Source organism: Cygnus olor, chromosome 2, assembly GCF_009769625.2.
Source record: "Cygnus olor isolate bCygOlo1 chromosome 2, bCygOlo1.pri.v2, whole genome shotgun sequence".
In the NCBI taxonomy this organism is placed as follows: Eukaryota; Metazoa; Chordata; class Aves; order Anseriformes; family Anatidae; genus Cygnus; species Cygnus olor.
This window is the reverse complement of record NC_049170.1, coordinates 116,222,189-116,239,418: the sequence shown is the minus strand read 5'-3', so window position 1 is coordinate 116,239,418 and position 17,230 is coordinate 116,222,189. Positions and strand designations below refer to the sequence as shown.

The 17,230-nt window shown below is 39.8% G+C and overlaps 1 protein-coding gene across 20 annotated transcripts in view; it reads right to left on the bottom strand.

Annotated features, from left to right (window-relative positions):
- Positions 1–17,230, bottom strand: part of DTNA (dystrobrevin alpha) — a 223,993-nt gene that overhangs the window by 47,392 nt on the left and 159,371 nt on the right. For 19 of the 20 annotated variants that reach the window (XM_040550317.1, XM_040550314.1, XM_040550324.1 and 16 more), the window contains 5 exons: positions 14,859–14,944; positions 13,194–13,348; positions 8,292–8,397; positions 5,528–5,694; positions 2,991–3,115 (listed from right to left, as the gene is read on the bottom strand). In XM_040550317.1, coding sequence (XP_040406251.1) covers positions 2,991–3,115; positions 5,528–5,694; positions 8,292–8,397; positions 13,194–13,348; positions 14,859–14,944 — 639 coding nt within the window. The other variant, XM_040550327.1, reaches the window with a different exon arrangement.

Here is a 17,230-nt window from a genome sequence, read left to right as displayed (position 1 = left end):
CATAATAGGGCACTGATGATGTTTATATATGCAGAGTTACTCTTGTGTACAAATGTCTACAAACTCCAAGGCTTGGCTAAAGTTTTGTGCTTAGCATTTTTTTGTCAATTCTTGTATCAAGAAACTATTAAAACTAATTAAAACTAATTTGAACTTTCCCAAGTCAAATTTTTTAAGGTTGATGCCCACTGTCACATTCCTCAGGTTTAACATGAATATTAAATGGATGTTCAAACACACCTATAGAGTTGTGTGATGTGATAAAACAAGAACAGCAGACTTTATGACAAAGCAAAGCAAACTCTTATCTATTGACTGTAAACGTCTATCATTCAGAGGTTATTTCTAAACTTCTGAAAGTGAGTCATTAAGCTTTCTGATAAACATGAACTGTTGATACCCAATCAACTGTCCTCAAGGAGGAAGAAAACACTTAAAACAACACTACCTAAATATGCTATTTAAGAAATGTGTGCTATAGCATAACACATACCCACAGTAATAAATCAAATTAAATAACAGGAATTTTCCAAAGTGTTCCATGCTGGCCTAAAATCTTCATGCCAGTGTCAAAAAATAATGCTCCCACTAACGTAGATGGAAATGAAGTCAGGCCAGAGCAGAACGCCTTTGAAAATCCCTCTGTGATGCTCTGGCCATGCCACGTCTCTGCAGTCTGGTGTGTCTTTGTTGTTGCCAATCTTATGTACAGAAAGACAAAATGACCCCTCAGAAGTTCCTCTGTCAGATTAACTACACATTGATGACTACTTCTCTAGATAAGTCAGAGATGTGTTTTTAATTTAATTGAAAATTTTGTGTCACACCAGTAAAACAGAAAAATCCTCCAATCTTTCTATCTGATACCACTCAAAAGTGTAAGAACAATGAAAAGCAAAGGCAGTATAGTAATGCAGAGAGTATTTGTCCTCATTTAAGGAAAAAACTACTAAAAAAAGGATATGGTTTTGTTGCCAGAATTCTTCCATTAAATGCATGTATAAAAACCTTTTTGCCTGGATTCTCGCCCAGAGCTGTTTCTCTCAACTTCCATTACGTTTAAAAATAAAAATCACATTGGCAAGAAGATAGAAGTACTTAATGAGGTACTGTAGCATCTCTTTCCCCTCAGTTAATTTACGTGAATTATTCTGTAGATCATGCTGCCTCCACAACTTACAGGTTTTTCACTCACGTCCCATTATAGCCAATATAGTTATATTGCCAATCTACGGATAAAGAGAAACCCTATCATAAAACAAAATGGATGGTGGCTCATTCTCACATCCAATCACTCTAAATTGTGTCTATAGAGCTACGAAGAAGGAAGGTGTTAATTTCACAGCAAAGATTTGGAATGGATCCTACTCAGTTACGGTGCCTTCCCTTTTTCTTGCCTTGCCTAAATGCACTCGATCCCCTCACAGTAGCCCAGCTTTTACCACCTGCTTGCTTCTGATGTACCCCAAGGCCTCGGAGGGCCTCCAGCCACCAGGGAGCAGAGGCTTCTGTTTCAGTTCCATGTCCCTGTCCTTCCATTTCCCTTAAGCATAGCCAAAATCCACGCAGCGGAGCTGGGTTTTACACTACGCAGGGCAGCGTGGTAGCAAATCAGCAAATCCACCCCTGGCTGGTGCACTCCAAAGAACAAGCTCCTCTATAAGGAGGTGCGCAGGTTTTAAGCGACAGCTGAATGCAACAGCAGCTTGGCACAACATATCCACCCCAGGAGCCTCCAGTCTAAAAAGCAGAGTGTGCTTTTATGCCTTGGAAAATTGCTATAACCACTCGAGGAAGACCATCAGCATGAGTTATCCTTCGAATGTCAGGTAGGTTAGATGAACTTTCAGCGTGCCACACAGCCCACAACGGCCAGCACGCGCTTACCCTTACAGATCCTACATAAAAAGCATTCGGTAGCGACTAATGTAAATGCATGTAATAATTACTGATTGGAATAGTTTCAGTAGCCATTAACACAGACATGCAGTATGCAAATACAATCATAATGGCTGCTGCCTGAAGTGCTTCACTCAGGGCCCCTAAGAAGGTGGTTAAGAGAGATCCTTTCTTAATAGATACAGCAGAACATTCTAAAGAGAAACACTTTAAAGACAATATTTTTGGAACAATTTTTCCACATTAATTTCTTGTGGCTTTCTTGGCGTTCTTCTAATCAATGTCTTGGCTTCCTGAATTATTTACAAAATATAACTTAAAAATTTTTTTTTAGGACCCAAGAAGCAAAGATAAAACAAACTCATGAATGAGAAAATCTGAGCAACTGCCAATATGGACGGTGGATACCCTTGAGAAAAAAAAGTCCAAAGTGATGACTTCCCACCCTGTAAATATACATTTTCTCTCTGCTTCAAGTTTCTTGATTCCTGCAGAGAAAAAGTAATGACACAAACTACTACACCAAAAATAATTTCTCAAGGTACAAAAAGGTAAAGATAATAGGCCCCTCTCAAGTGACTTGGCAATTAAAGACACAACTTATGCAGACTCACACAGCTAGTCTTTGGGGTCAGGTGAAGTCACAGCTCTCCTGAGGTCAGTGACAAGTCTGATACTTATTTCAACAAAATTGGTCAGACTTTACTTGTCTCTAGTGCCTCTTGTCAATACCTGTGACACACTGATGTCCGGTGTCTGTAGATGACAAAACTAATGTTCTAAGCATAAACACATCCCAAAGTGCTGAACTACAAGAAATTGCATGGATATCTCTTCCCTACTTCTGAGGAGAACAAGGATATATCAACATTGTGTCCCATGTTACGTACATACTTCACTGACTTTCAAGTGCAGTCACACCAGAAGCACATTTTTACACTAAACATCTCTATCAGCAGATGCACTGGAGATGCAGTGAATTTGGTAATGCCACAGCCACCTCCTGTTTTGTTCGGAGGTATAGCATCTACGCTAGGTGTATGCAACTCCCACAACAAAGCTTACTTTCTCTATAGCACACAGATACTTACACAATATGAGCCAGGTTTAGAGGTTTTTCAGGCTGGTCAGGGAACATTGGGTGCAAAGGTTCACGGCTGGAAGCACAGCTTAAAGACTTGCTAAGTGCATTAGTTAGCTTCTTAGCAGGTGATTTCTGGGAGGAACAAGGAAGGTAGAGGTAATGTGGACAAGTAAGGTGCATACTGTTTCTGCTGCAGGACGCACAAAACAACAGGAAGCTCTACTGCTTACATTGGTATGGCTGACATCCCCCCCGGCCCTTCCCACCCCGAGAGTATGGCAAGCCAAAGACCGTTCAGATCGGAGGACAGATTGCTCTTACCTTCAGCTGCCTTTAGAGTAGGCTTTTTGGGGGTATATCTATATGGACAGGTGCAATCCCCATGGGTTCCTACAGTGCTGTGCTCAGGTAATGCTGAAGGTAGGGCAGTACAAAGGTGGCTGCCCCAGGCTGGAGTTGGCTTGTGCCTCACCAGCTGGGGTCGCGAGCAGAACAAATCTGTTTATGCCTGTCCATATAGATACACTCTACAAGACCCCACTAACTTCCTAGCTGAGGGCCAGATACAGAGCTGCTAGGTTCTTTCTCTTTCTCCTTGCAGTGCTTCCCTCCTCAGCTCCACACCCTGTTGCTATAAAACTCCTCTTCTGCTCCTGTGGCTGCTGCAGCCCCTGTTGCACTGGGGAATGTACCGGGGCCCGGGAAATTTCAGACACAAACATGGCCAGAATTGCACCCACTGAAAAACTGAGAGGCTTTGCAGGAAAAGCATGCTTTTCTGCCCCAAATCCCACCAGTGTTCAAACAACACGAGTCAAAAAAAAAAGTCTTCTGCTTTCCAATTTTGTTTGGGCACTCTTCGCAGTTGAACACTTTTGCAAGGATGGGCTTGGAGATGTAGAATCTCTTTTAGACTTTGTGAAAGATTTTCAGGGAATCCAATTTGTGTCTCTGTGCTTCAGCTTCTCTGCCATTCAGACCAGGGGCTGATGATCCTTACACTGTCTCCTCCCCCCAAAACAGAGTTCTGTATGCTGAAATTTAAAAATGCTTTTAGAACTTAGCAGGAGTGGTATTGTACTTGTGCACACACATCCCACATAAAGTTATTACTGTAATCAAGATAATAATGAAATATTTCAATTACAGAATTCCCACCTAAATAGGTAAAGTTCAGGCTTTTTCTCTCGTATTGTAAATGCAATTTCACACTGAATTCAGATCATTTCAACTCCACTGTGTATACGAACACCTTTAATCTGCATGTGGAGCTCAGTATAGATGCATTATGGATAATGCTAACCTGTTTTGAATGAGTGCTAATGAACGCTATAGAAAGGCAATTTCAGACTTGAAGGAAAACATTTGTTTCTGACTATGAGACATCTGAAGCCACTAGGCACGTAGTCACGTTTTGTCTTCAGTTGAGCAGAAATCTTAAGTTTTAAAATGATTTCCTGCCTATAATTACAGCTCCCTTGCTACAGCCAAGAATGATTTTATAGCACAGATTGCTATTAGTGGAGTCAGAGCTAGGTAGCAGGCACTCTCCTATTCAGAGACTAAGCTCAAGTCATTGTGTCTATGCAACAAGCAGCAATTAGGTCCCACAAAAACATTTACAGACCCAGATCTGCTCTGAGGCAGTGCAGGGCCATGTGACTGGCATACAGAGCAAATCACATCACATTTAACCCTTGCCTGCTCCACCGGCAGAAAGACAGCTATTTTTAAAGTGTCAAGTTTCAGAGCTTTGTTAAAAAATACACAGGAAGCACTGTATGTATGTGAGCTGTTGCTACGCAAATAATTTTCTTTTTTATAACAATTATACTTTTTTTTTTTGGTATTCAAGATCAGTTAGGATTTCTCTGCTGGTCTCTGGATTTTCACCCTGAAGGATGGGGATGCTCAGTGACTAAGGGCTTCTCTTAGGACTTTGCTCCAGCAATGGAGAGCGTAGTCCCCAGACCTGATGTCCTTTTGAGAACATTAATGCAGCTGCTGATACTTCTCTGCCAGCTCAGTAAAAGTGCTGAATTACTTTGTTTAGCAATGAAAAGGTTGAAGTGTGTTTTTCTCCACAGTAAGCAAGCACTACCAAGGATCTAAGTCTGCGACCACACTCAAATCTACTGTGCCAGGACCATCCCAAATGCTATGCATATGCTGCAGCCACTTGACTGAAAATATTGATGAATGAGCGTTAAGTACTCATCACTTACAGGCAGCCAACAGCATTTCAAACAGAAACAGCCAAGGACAAGTCCCTTGGGCAGGGGAGGACTTACTGTGCGGCTGGCGCTCTGCTCCGAGCCCTCTGGCGCTGCGCTGCCCCGCAGCACGGACCTTCACAGGCACCCCAAATCCACGCTCCGAAAAGACCATTCCCACCTCCGCGCTCTCCCACCAGCTCCCAAGGGTGCAGCTTCCCAGACAAGGGTGGCTGCTCCCCGCCGGCAGCCCGGCTGGCAGCCACCCCTTGCCGGGAGCTCCCACCGGAGGGGCAAAGCTGCCCGTGGCGAGGCGCGAGCCTCCCCTTACCCATGACGTGTACTCTTTCATTTGGTGCTGGTTGCTGTGGGAACCGCTGGCATGGCCTCTCCAGAAGCAGTCCTGACAGAGCTGGTAATTGTGACACTGCTGGCAGCGGTAGCGAAACCCCATCATGCTCTCGCTGTGGCAGTAGGAACACTCGACGGGGTGGAAGACTGCGCAGGAGAGAGACGCCGAGCTTTAACCCAAAGCAGAGGAACCCCAAGGAAAAGCTGACGGACAAAGTCCTGAACAAAAGGGCAAATCCCCTCTTTGTTTGCAGCTGTCTGCAGTGTAAGATGCTGTCTGTAGCTTTGACCCATGGAGAGCTACCCACAGAAACTTGTCTAGCCCTCCATGAATCTGTCCTGAGCCACAGACAACACCTGACACATCGAGCCCCAAACCCTTGATCACTTTTGGACAGATGCATGCACCTCCTGCTCACAGCAGCAGAAAATGCATTCAAATGGCATCTGAAAGAATACCCCATAGAAGAAATGTGAGAAAATGGGAAAATCCCCTGCATCCTTAAGCTGTATTGCTGGGGGAAGCCAAAAGTTTTGCTGTGCTGTTAGGAGGTAAAGCAACGTGCCCCAGAGAAAAAGTCAGAGAAAAAGACTTATTGTCTGGTTATACAAAACACAAAAATGTCCTTGGGCATAAATTGTCCTTAATTACCTCTGTCTCATCTGTACAGCTGATGACTTTTAGGTACCTATATAGGGAGTTATACATTTGGCATTGGATGCCCTAGTTTGGAAATCTGGTCATTGAAGGGACCAGCTCAGTCCCTTCCCCTGTTCTCTGTTCCTCTCAGAAGCAGGCAGCGATGGGGATTCAAGTCACTGAGCACGCTAAGGCACCAGCCATGACATTTGGAACCTCCTTCCTCACACTGCTGCTATCTCTGTTCCTCTCCCCTTACTGTACCATGTGTCACATTTACCACAGGGTACTGTACAGCTCCTTCTTCCCAGACACCTTCTGCTCTTCTCTCGTTAGGTTCAGTCTGGGAGGATTTGGATCAGTCTGAGTGTGTCGGGATTTTAATTCCTTGCCAGAATTTCACAGCAGGAAGGCTTTGTGCTCTATGCTGGGAAACAGTGCAAAGCTGGTGAGGAACAGGGATGGATGGCAAGGGCTTGAGGAAAATGCTGGGTGACAAAAGCTGGAGGAAGGTGGGGTGGACAGCTGGCTCTGTAGCCAAGGAGGACTTGGGGATGTCAACTCACCCCCCCCTTGTGCCTTTAAGTGGAATGGGGATTTAGTATAAAAACACATACAAAATCCTCTTTCTCCTGTTATCATAAAAAAAATGGCTAGCCGCCCCCACTTTCTCCAGACTCATTTACTTGTAGGAAATACATTATAAATATGTGAGTATATATGATATGTTCTGCCTCCTGCGTCCCACTTCTTTTTCCCTGCATTCTGCCAGCTTCAGTTATGCTGGAGTAAACCTTCAAAGAAGCAACAACACAGGAATATTCAACAAGCCCCTTACACAGCAGCCCCAGAGGCAAAATATTGGGCTGGAAAATTATTTAAAAAAATCTATTTATAGTCCAAAAGCAATATTTTTATTTATTTTATTTTATTTTAATTTAATTTAATTTAATTTAATTTCATTTCATTTCATTTCATTTCATTTCATTTTTTATAACCTTCCTCTGCTTCTAAATCTTCCTTGTTTTAGATTTACAGTACTGGAATAATGCTTGTCAGCATCATTGCCTCCTGATGATCATGAGCAAGAAATGCCACATTAAGAACAAGTACAGCTAAACAAGACAGGCATTTCTTGTCTTGACTTTCTTTTTTTTCTAATTAATATTGGCAGTGTTGGTCTTTCTGGACAGCAGAAGCAGGCTGTTTTGGAGCTGAGACACCCTCCAGAAGTACATGAGGAGCTGTACAGAGTTTGTGGGGTGCAATTTGCTCACACACTGAAATGAGACGTACAGGTTTTCTAGCTCTGACCTTGTACATTCAGTGTGACAACACTGTCTGTGTCCTACATAAATTGTGTATGAAGGGTTTGGCTGAAGGACTCCACAATTGTGAGTCTGGGAACTTTTCCCAAGGTGGTCAAGGAGTTGAAAGTCTGAAAAATGTTACTATACAGAGACATACAAAGTGCACCACACAATAATCAAATTAGCTGATCTTTATAGTCCCTTCCTGTTTTAATGTCTGTAACCTACTCATTTTGGGGAAAGAAAACCCTTGAGAAGAAAGAGACACCTCACAGTTAATCCTCATACTCCACACAAGCAAAAGATAAGTATGAATCTGGATCATCCTCGCTGCTTTTCAAAGTATATTGTCCAACTGTGTAGGCTTAGGAGGAGATCCTTCAACCTTTTGGTTGGTGTTTTCTACTGCACTGGCCTTCTCCTGACAAGAATATTGCATGAACGGAAACTACCAAGCTGTTCCTTCGCTACTGCCATATGTCATAGCTAACATAAGCTATGGTCTTGGAGTATGTGAATGGATCAAGTCCTGTCACTCTGCTTATCCAGAGCACAGGAGGAGCGGACATGATCAAGATAATTTCCCAAGCATAGCAAAAATTATGCCACGTTCCTGGCTGAAAGACCAACAGGATTCTTTAAATATTTTACCAGTGACTGTAAAAATAGCACATGGAATCAATGAACCCAGTACAGCAGCTCCTACAAAATCACCCATAGAGTGAGAGAATCATCACACACACAAGGTTACTCCTGTAACTCTTTTTTTTTTGGTGGCAACAGCTCTTACTTACCATTTTCAACATTTGCCAGCCGATGAAGAAGTGGTAACCACACTAGACACTGTGGTGGGGGATCAGACATGAGAGTATCCAAGAAAGTGTTTAATGTGACTTTTTTCTGCTCAAATAAGAAAACAAACATGCACAAAGAATCAGTAATCAGAGATATCAAAATGAATTAATCTTGTACTTACAGAAACACTTGGGAACAGACTTCAAACACTGTTTACTTGTAGCCTTGGTTTACTAAAAAGAACAATTGATACTAGCAAAGAACTTATGGGCTATTTCTAGAAGTTACAATATATATACTGTATATACTATACATAATTATATTACTGATGACTAGCTGTCCCTTTCATGAGGCTGGGTTCCCGCTCACTTGCAGACTCTCTTACCTGAAGATCCTTTGTGAATAAAGTTCACATTTTTGTCCTCATGTTTTGAGTACCCCCTAACAGGTACAAGTGCATGTAGGGTTATCAGTGTGCATTACTAATATTCAAATGAAAAACTACTGCGAAGAATGACTGATGACGAAATCAATGACAAGGGAGTACAACTTCAGTAAACCCTTGCTCTTTCCTATGTAGTATACTGGCTACCTAATGTGTACTAAAGTACGCAGCTGCTAGTTGGTCAAGAACAGAGAGTCCTTAAGAAATCAGAAAATGAGACTTCCTTCAAAGTAAAATTAAGACATGAAAATATTAAGCCTGGTTGAGAATGTGTGCAGGTGTAATTTAGACATACATATTTAAGTGGTATCCCCATATCCAAAGAGATGATTGTTAAATTTTCATATCTGATTGCATAAGCTGCTGCTTTAGCTTGCTGAAGAACTCTGGTTACCCCATGAGAAAGGAAAACAGCAGCTATGCAGTGACATGTATCATCTCCATGTGTTGTGGAGTGCTTCTCAGAGCTGAGATTTCCAGATGGAATGTCTGAGCCGCATTTATATACAATTGCTGCCAGATGTAAAGAAAATCAATATTTCTCTTATACACTGAGTGATCAATGGAAAACATCTCACTCTGTGACAGTTTTAGGGTTGATATATTGCAAGATATTGGGAAATGTATAAAGGTTTCTGTCCCTAAGACAAGAGAAAGTACTTCAGGTTATTTGTGAAAATGATCTTTATTCTTTAAAGACCATAAATAGCTGGAATATGAGCTTTAAATCTCATTGAAAAACTGACTTTTCCCACAATACTTGCAGCATGAAAGTCCTAACATACAGTCTTATAAGAGTAATCAAAGCTGTGCCAGTCCCCCAAATCAGCTCGTGTCCGTGTGCTATCAGAAGAGCTACCACCTGCTTGTTGTATGGATGATCCTCCCACCCTTGCAGAGTGGATAACCAAACCTAGGGGAAAAAGGATCCTCCAGTGCCCCAGCTTCAGATCCAAGTAGCCCTAAGTCTCCTCTCTGCTCTTGAAGGGAAGTGTGTTGGCAGTGCACCTAAAAGTGGTCTAAACAAGCAAATAGATGGGGAGACAAGACCAGCTCTTCCACAATGGAATAAGCTTTTGAAAACAGCTGTAATTCAAATGTAATTTGCAACAAATAAAGCAACTTAGCTTCATTGACAGCTTTATGGCTGAACTCCTCTGGTGGTCACTGATTTTATGGATTAGAGAGAACGATGTTGCTTAAAAAGGCACAGCGGAGAAATTTCCATATATTTTAAAAGACATATTTTCCTCTTGCAGTTTCTATCAGTTGCTGGGAAAGTTGAAACTGAAAGCTGTTTTCTAAATATATGCTACATGCAGATGGAGTCTGGGTTTGTGGAATAACACTTAGCCAAGTGATAAGAAAATGAAGTTAGTATCTATATATTTTTTTATTTTGGGATAAATATGGGAAATAAAAAGTTTGTTTTTTTAGCATAATAGCACTTTTTAATATGAATACAATATCATATCACATTAATTCTACCCATGGGGGAAAGTGGTAGCTATAAAATTCCTTTTTGAGCCACAGATCTATATTCTGAAACTTTAAATCACTTGCTCTGTCTGGCATTCTGTTCCATAAATTTGCTTATGAGGAAATGCTGTTGCTTCTATTTTGAACAGCCATTTCCTCTAGCAGTGGTTCACAGACAGAGGAAAATACATGGTTTAATCAAATGAATGAGTGCAATGGGGAAGAATCAAACATCTCTGCAATACAAAAATTCCTTTTAGTTGCAAACTGAAACAGACTTGGCGCCATGAGCAGAAGATCATTCCCAGAATTTTTTCTTCCCATGAAACTGAGGAATCTGTATATCATGGGGCTGAGCTCTTCTGGTAAGGAAAAGTGATCCATACCAAGGGCAAAAAGGGGATAAATGAGCAACCCAGTCACTTCCCTTAGCACTCCAGGGTGGATACTGGCTAGATCTAAACAGACACAAAATGCATTTGAAGTACTAAAGAAAAAAGATGAGTCATGCGCATGTGCGAGAGGTCTCTCTTCTACAGCGCAATACGTGCATTGAGTCAGAAACATGCCTGAATGTTCTGTCCCATTGAAGGCAAGGTCTAGGCTGAGAAGCAGATGCGTAAGTGTTTCCATAGAAAAGCACAGTACTGATTATTTTTCATACAAAAGAGCTCAAAGGTGGCCGTAATGCTACCTATGTAACTTCCTAGCTGTGGATAAAAAGTATGTGTCCATATTGCTCGGAATCTGCCATCTCAGCTTTTTAGACAGTAGGACATGATGGATGACTGATTTTTTTGCAGTCTTCTAGGTACTGCAATGAAAAACTTCCAGACTTTTTCGGAAAGCACTTAAAAATAGGAGTGTCATTTCTCCAATAACACACAAGCAATTTTATTTGAAATTGATCAACCTGTTCATGTTTTTTAGATACTGTGCTAAAGTGAAATGATCGTGTTTGCCCAGGAAAGTGATATTTTGAGACATACAATTCTGAGGAAATGGAAAAATAAATAAATAGAACAAAAATGTATTAGAATATCAGGATGAACATGTTAATATTTAGATCTTTTTGGATATACAGCCTAATGGGAACTGAAACAACCCTCCTGCCCCCCGCTGGAAACTTTAAAAACAGGGCTGGAGAAATAACATGGTACTAATATGTAAAAACTCCTGGGCTCAGAAATACATGCTAATTGTTTCTACTTTATATAACCAATTAACTGCAGTGGAAAAAATACTTGAAATTCATGAATGCTTAAAACAACAGAGTGAGTGCCAAACTTATCCCATAGTATACTAAATGCAACATGAGAGAGTGAAAGAATGACCTTTGGGGTGACTAAGACTGTTGGTATCATGTATCACAATGTCATGCATCAGAATGTCAATAAACAGTTTAGAGTCTCATTTCTAGACTCTGGTTCATTCCTAATGAGTATTTAATGAGAATTACATAAGTAAATTTAAGTGAATTATTAGACCAGATTTACAGGAACACTTGGCTGCCCACAGACGCAAACCAGCAGCTTTGTAAATCCACTGTGTACCTACATCAGTTGGAGACCTAACTAACTCTCAGTAGCTTTAAACAGAGATACTGAATTAAACCATCTAATGGCTGTTTGGAGACTATGTCTTTCTTAAGGTAGCTTAACGTATCTGGTCCACTCTTGGATGCAGTGTCAATGAAAGTACCATTTCTGATGATTGCTTAGATAAAAAATGAGTCCTGAACAACATTTAAAAAAAGAAAAAAAGAAATTGCATTTTGATTTTGACAGTATCATGTCCAATGTTCAAAGCTTGAATGCTCTGTTGCCATGCAGGAGGACTTTTTATTATCTCAACACAAAATTACCAAAAGTCACTTCACTATGTAAATTCTTCAACACAATATTAAATGCTATTTTAAATCCCCTACTGTGAAACAAGACTATTTTCACATATGCAAGCATTACCATTTAAAATCATTTGGGAAATGAATTTCAACAACGCCTTTCAGTTGAGTGGAGTGACTATTGATTAGTGATGAAACTGAAGGAAAATAAGAAATGAGACTGTTTTGCATGAAAATGACGCTATTCCTGCTCCATTCGTTCAACACCATTCAGTTATATTTTGGTAGTGAATGTAAGGATAAAGAGAAGCAAAATATCACTTTATTTCTAACATTTTCCCAGTTTCAGCATCTTCCCTTATATTTACGCAGTGTGCTGCATGGCAAGAGCCAGAGGATCTCTTTCCTTCCACTGCACTGGAGAAGTGGATAATCAGACCCAATTATGGGACTTTAAGGAGTGCTAGATCTTAGCTGCAGCCAAACTGCCATATTCAGTGTGCTTACACAGCCTGGTGAATTGTGGAAAATCTTGTATTTTCTTCCCAGTAATTTCATTGTTTTCCCGACTCTGTCTTGTTGGCAGTATCTGTATGGGACTAGGGATTTTCTAATACCTACTGACTCCCATTTTCAATAAAGATTTAAGACATAATTTTCTACTTGCTTGTAAATTTCTCATATGTGTACAACATCACTTGAAAAAATGTGTAATTTGATTTTTTGGTGAGAGCTGGGCTTTGTATGGTGAAGTTAAAGTCTCATATGTGCTTGTAGCAACAATGAACTGCAGTGGAGAACTGCATGTCTTGGGGTATTTATGTAACCTAAAAGTAAACATCTAACTTCAGTGCTTAAATTAGTAAGTTATTCTCCTCAGGCTCCCTGATTTAGAAACATGTAAGTTAGGATCCTGCTCTGAATCACTTTTTGTCTAAGACTCTCCCTTTTCAATATAAGGGACCTATAGAGACTAGCTCCCTTCCACAGGTACCTAAACTGCATGCCAGAAGTTAGCAAAGTGAACCTGCACCCAGCCACGTGTTCCCTGGGTGAATATGCACATATGTGTAAGAAAGGAAGAAAGTCTCAGTTTGCTCTGAGGTGTGGTTGAAAACCTGTGTCTTCATTTACCTGTTGAGAGAAACAGGATTTCGCTGATTGCTCAGTATAACCAAATGAAGGCCCTTCAAAAACAGCCGTGGGCAGCTTGAGAACCTCCCGCAGAAACATGTCGTATCTGCCATAAACCATCACTCCACTGGAGTCTGAAATCATTGAGAAAATATCTGAGGGGAGAAAAGACAAGAAAAAGACACAGTAACTTCAGTGAGCTACACATTTGCTCCTAATTCAATATCATCTGATCTGAACCAGAAGTGCTAAATAACATGTTCTGCTTATGGAAACAGCCACTATTACTGCATTTTAATTATAACCCTACTCAATAAAATACACAGAGAATGATTTACATATAAAAAAGAAGCTGATTTTGATATGAAAATATTCCTGCTTTTTTCATTGCGTGGGGTCATTTTTTAAATGAAGTCTGATGCATGACACGAGACAGCAATTTAATCAGATAAGAAGAATTTAATTTGACAAGATACACAACATCAGCTTTTTGCCTACTGCCAGCTTACCCTGTCAAATCTAAATCTTCACAATGAGCTCATTAAGTTAGTTATTATTGTCTTGGACACACAAGGCACTGAAGCTCTTTCAAATGCATTACTTTTTATTCTTCTCCCTGTTTTTTTTTTTCATGTACAATATCACAAAGTTTTATAACTCCAGAGATGCATGTTTCTCCTTTGTCAGCCTGCACTCTTCCCCCTGTTTAAAAGGATCCTAAACTTATCAGGGGATCACAGACTAAGAAACATGCATTATTTTTCAGGCTGTGATGTCAACTGCTTCATTTCTAGGAAGCTGGAGTAGAAATTCTAGTGACAGGATCCGGGGACTGCTATGGGAAAAATCAGCATCATTCTCTAGCCTTCCACTGGATGGACCCTGCTCCTTATTCTTAAAGTAGCTTAGGGAACAGTGTTTCTTAATTTACAGTCAGTGTTCCCAATTTACAGTCAGTCTATATTTGAATCTCTACATAGAAATAATGTATTAAAAAAATGGCACTGAATCTGGAAGACTAAATTAGCATCTGTGATTTCTACTTGCCTATTCTAATCATTTAAATAAAACATAAATTTATTTTTTTTTGGCTGTGGTAGAAGGCTTAGATGAAACTGAAGGTTGACATAAATCCCTTGGTCAAAAAGTCTGGAAAATGGTGCTCTGGACCTGAGCTTCGGACATCATAGCACTAAATAGGAAGTCTTTCATTGCTGCTGCAAGTAAACTATGCCTTGGCTGTTTGGGAACTGGGAATAAATCCTGTGAAATGAGAATCCATTCTGCAAAATAGATGGAATAGATGTGCCCTATGGGAGGAAATATAAATAGTGCATAAATATATTGTACTTCTAAGTGTGAAAGGAGATAGATTTTATTAAAAAAAAGCCTGAGAAATTGCTAAATGATGCCTCACGATGTTGAATATTTGAAGCACTCACCAATCAGAGGCTGAATATATGCAATTTAGCTTCAAAAATAAGAAGTTTGATGTCACGTTCAGTCAAACTTTTAGTGGGTTTGACTTGCAGATGTACGCAGTGCAAATCTTATACCCAGGCATGAAACTATAGCTTATCATAATTCTGTCTTCTCTTACCTGTACTTTTGCATCTCCAAGTACAACAATGATTAACAGACAAAAATATCACCCCAAATACTTACATCTTAATTTGTCCATGATCTTTCCTCCACAAAGAGTCGCCAAGGCCATTTTGACTGCAAAAACGGAAATTTTACCATGTCCTTCCCTGTTCAAAAGTAGAAAGTAGACATATTTTGTAATATGGACCTCTTTCCATTTCATATGCTTATCATTGACATGACATATTGTAATGCACACTATATGTAGATTCATGTACAAAGAAGCCAGACCCTTAAAATCAAAGTTTGTTTTTCAGGAGCACACATCAGTACATTGTTCTGTAAAGGTCTCAGAGATGATTTATTATGTATACAAGCATGTATATGTATCTCAATATTTAACTGTTTATCTAATTATGCTTTAAGATAATGATTATTACTGCTGCTTGTGCCACAGCAGCACTGAAGGACACCTATCACACTCAAGGCCTCCCTATCTGAAGTGACCTGTGTGTTTTCTGCCACTAAAGGACTGCAAATGAATGTAAAAATTAACACTCCAGGAGCAAAAGTGAAAAAAATGAGAAAAAGGATCACATGATTACACAAGCTGGGTATTGTACCCATTATAGATCCTGGCATCTTTAAACGATACATCTGACCCCCATGAAATTTATAAGGACTTTGCTGAAATTGTTGAAAGAACACGCATCCAGAATCAGCAAAGGACATTTGCGGTGGTATGTAGAAGAGTCTTGTCCCTGATTACTTCAGGTTGAGGCTATGCCTGGCTCTCTATTTTCATCTTAAAATGAATAATGCTATTAAAGTCCAAATATGCACAAGAATATGCCATGTAGGCAAAAGGACATTTTTTCCCCTGTAAATTTAGTCATGTTCAGGTAGAAATAAAAGACTTTTTTTCCTCCTTTAAAAGTATATGGTACTTGCAGGATACAACGTTTACCTTTCACACATTGCTACCTCTTCAGTTAACTGTCCTGAAGCGTTCAATGGCTTAACTTCATTGCTCCTCTTGCTATATTCTCTCACTCTCCCCCCACAGTCCTGATGGCACCCAACAGTTATCCACCATTATACAAACCTTGGTATATTCCAGTTGTGTGAGTAATATATTAGTTGACACACTGCAAGGCACTCAGCTCCTAAAAGACCTATCCCCTAAGTTCAGGCAAAACTAAGTGTTCATGGGAATCGCAGAACAAAAATGTTATAATTTTCAGTCCCTGTCCAAAGATGAGAATGAGCAGACTCTTAATATAATCTGCTTTTAAAAATTATTTATTTTTTTTTCCTCCTTGGTACCCAAATGTTGAAATGTGCGTTTTTTCCTTGAATCCTCAGAGTCTTATTATAAGGCAGTCCAAGTCCACATTGCACTGGCACAACATTTATCTATCATCCAAACTCCTCAGCATTACTTAGTAGCTTTGCATGTATCTGCTTAATGACATCAGTAAAAACACATTGTCATTATGCTTAAAAAAAAAGAAAAAAAGAGACATTCTCAGCCACTATTTGTGAGCTTAACAAAATGACACCTATGTTCTCTTCCAAACTCTACTGATAGGGCTAATGATGGGGACAGATAACACAGTTTTGTGCCATTTTGAAGTGGAGGTTCTGTAATATTCAGTCTTTACCAAAAACATTATGTTTATAAGGGATTTCCTGTTAATATATATATTTATTTCTTAAATAAGATTAACTGCGCTGGCAATAGCAATGCATAGAAATTTAGCTCTCCATCAGTGTTTATGAAATTACTCTGTTGATTGTCACTCATAATTTTAATGAATAAACTTGTGTCTGATCAGAACTGAAAGATTAACTGATTCTGGAAAGACATAGGGCCTGTGATTGTGCATCCCTCTGCTAACCCCAAAGCAGACTAATACTGTAATATATACATATGTTGCAGACATGAATGGTATACCCATTTTAGTACATTAAAGCATGCTACATGCTTCTCGGCTGTGTTCATTCTTAAGTCACTCTGACTTTACAAAATGAGTCAGTTCCCTAAGCTTGGCTAGCTAATCTTTAGGGTTCAGTTATGTTCAACCAGATTTGGTTCTAGTTCAATGTAATACATAACTCTAAATATTAATTCTACATATTCTTTACACATTTACAACTCTGCTTTTTGTCAGAAAATCAGCTAGAGATGCAGACAAAATGAAATAAAATCACTACGTCAGTATTTAAGATATAAATCTTTACTACATTCTATAAAGCAGGCTTTGGTGCACATTTACTTTTTCATTACATTGTGTTCTCTTTGACTGGCTCCATAAGATTAAAATCCCAGTACAGGAATTTCAGAATTTATTCCAGTCTTCTGCATTTCCATCCTTTGTTGGTTAGGCTCTAATCTGTGCAAACAAATTGTAGGCACGGCTGAGAATTTGGTCATTTGGTGTTCTTTTGGG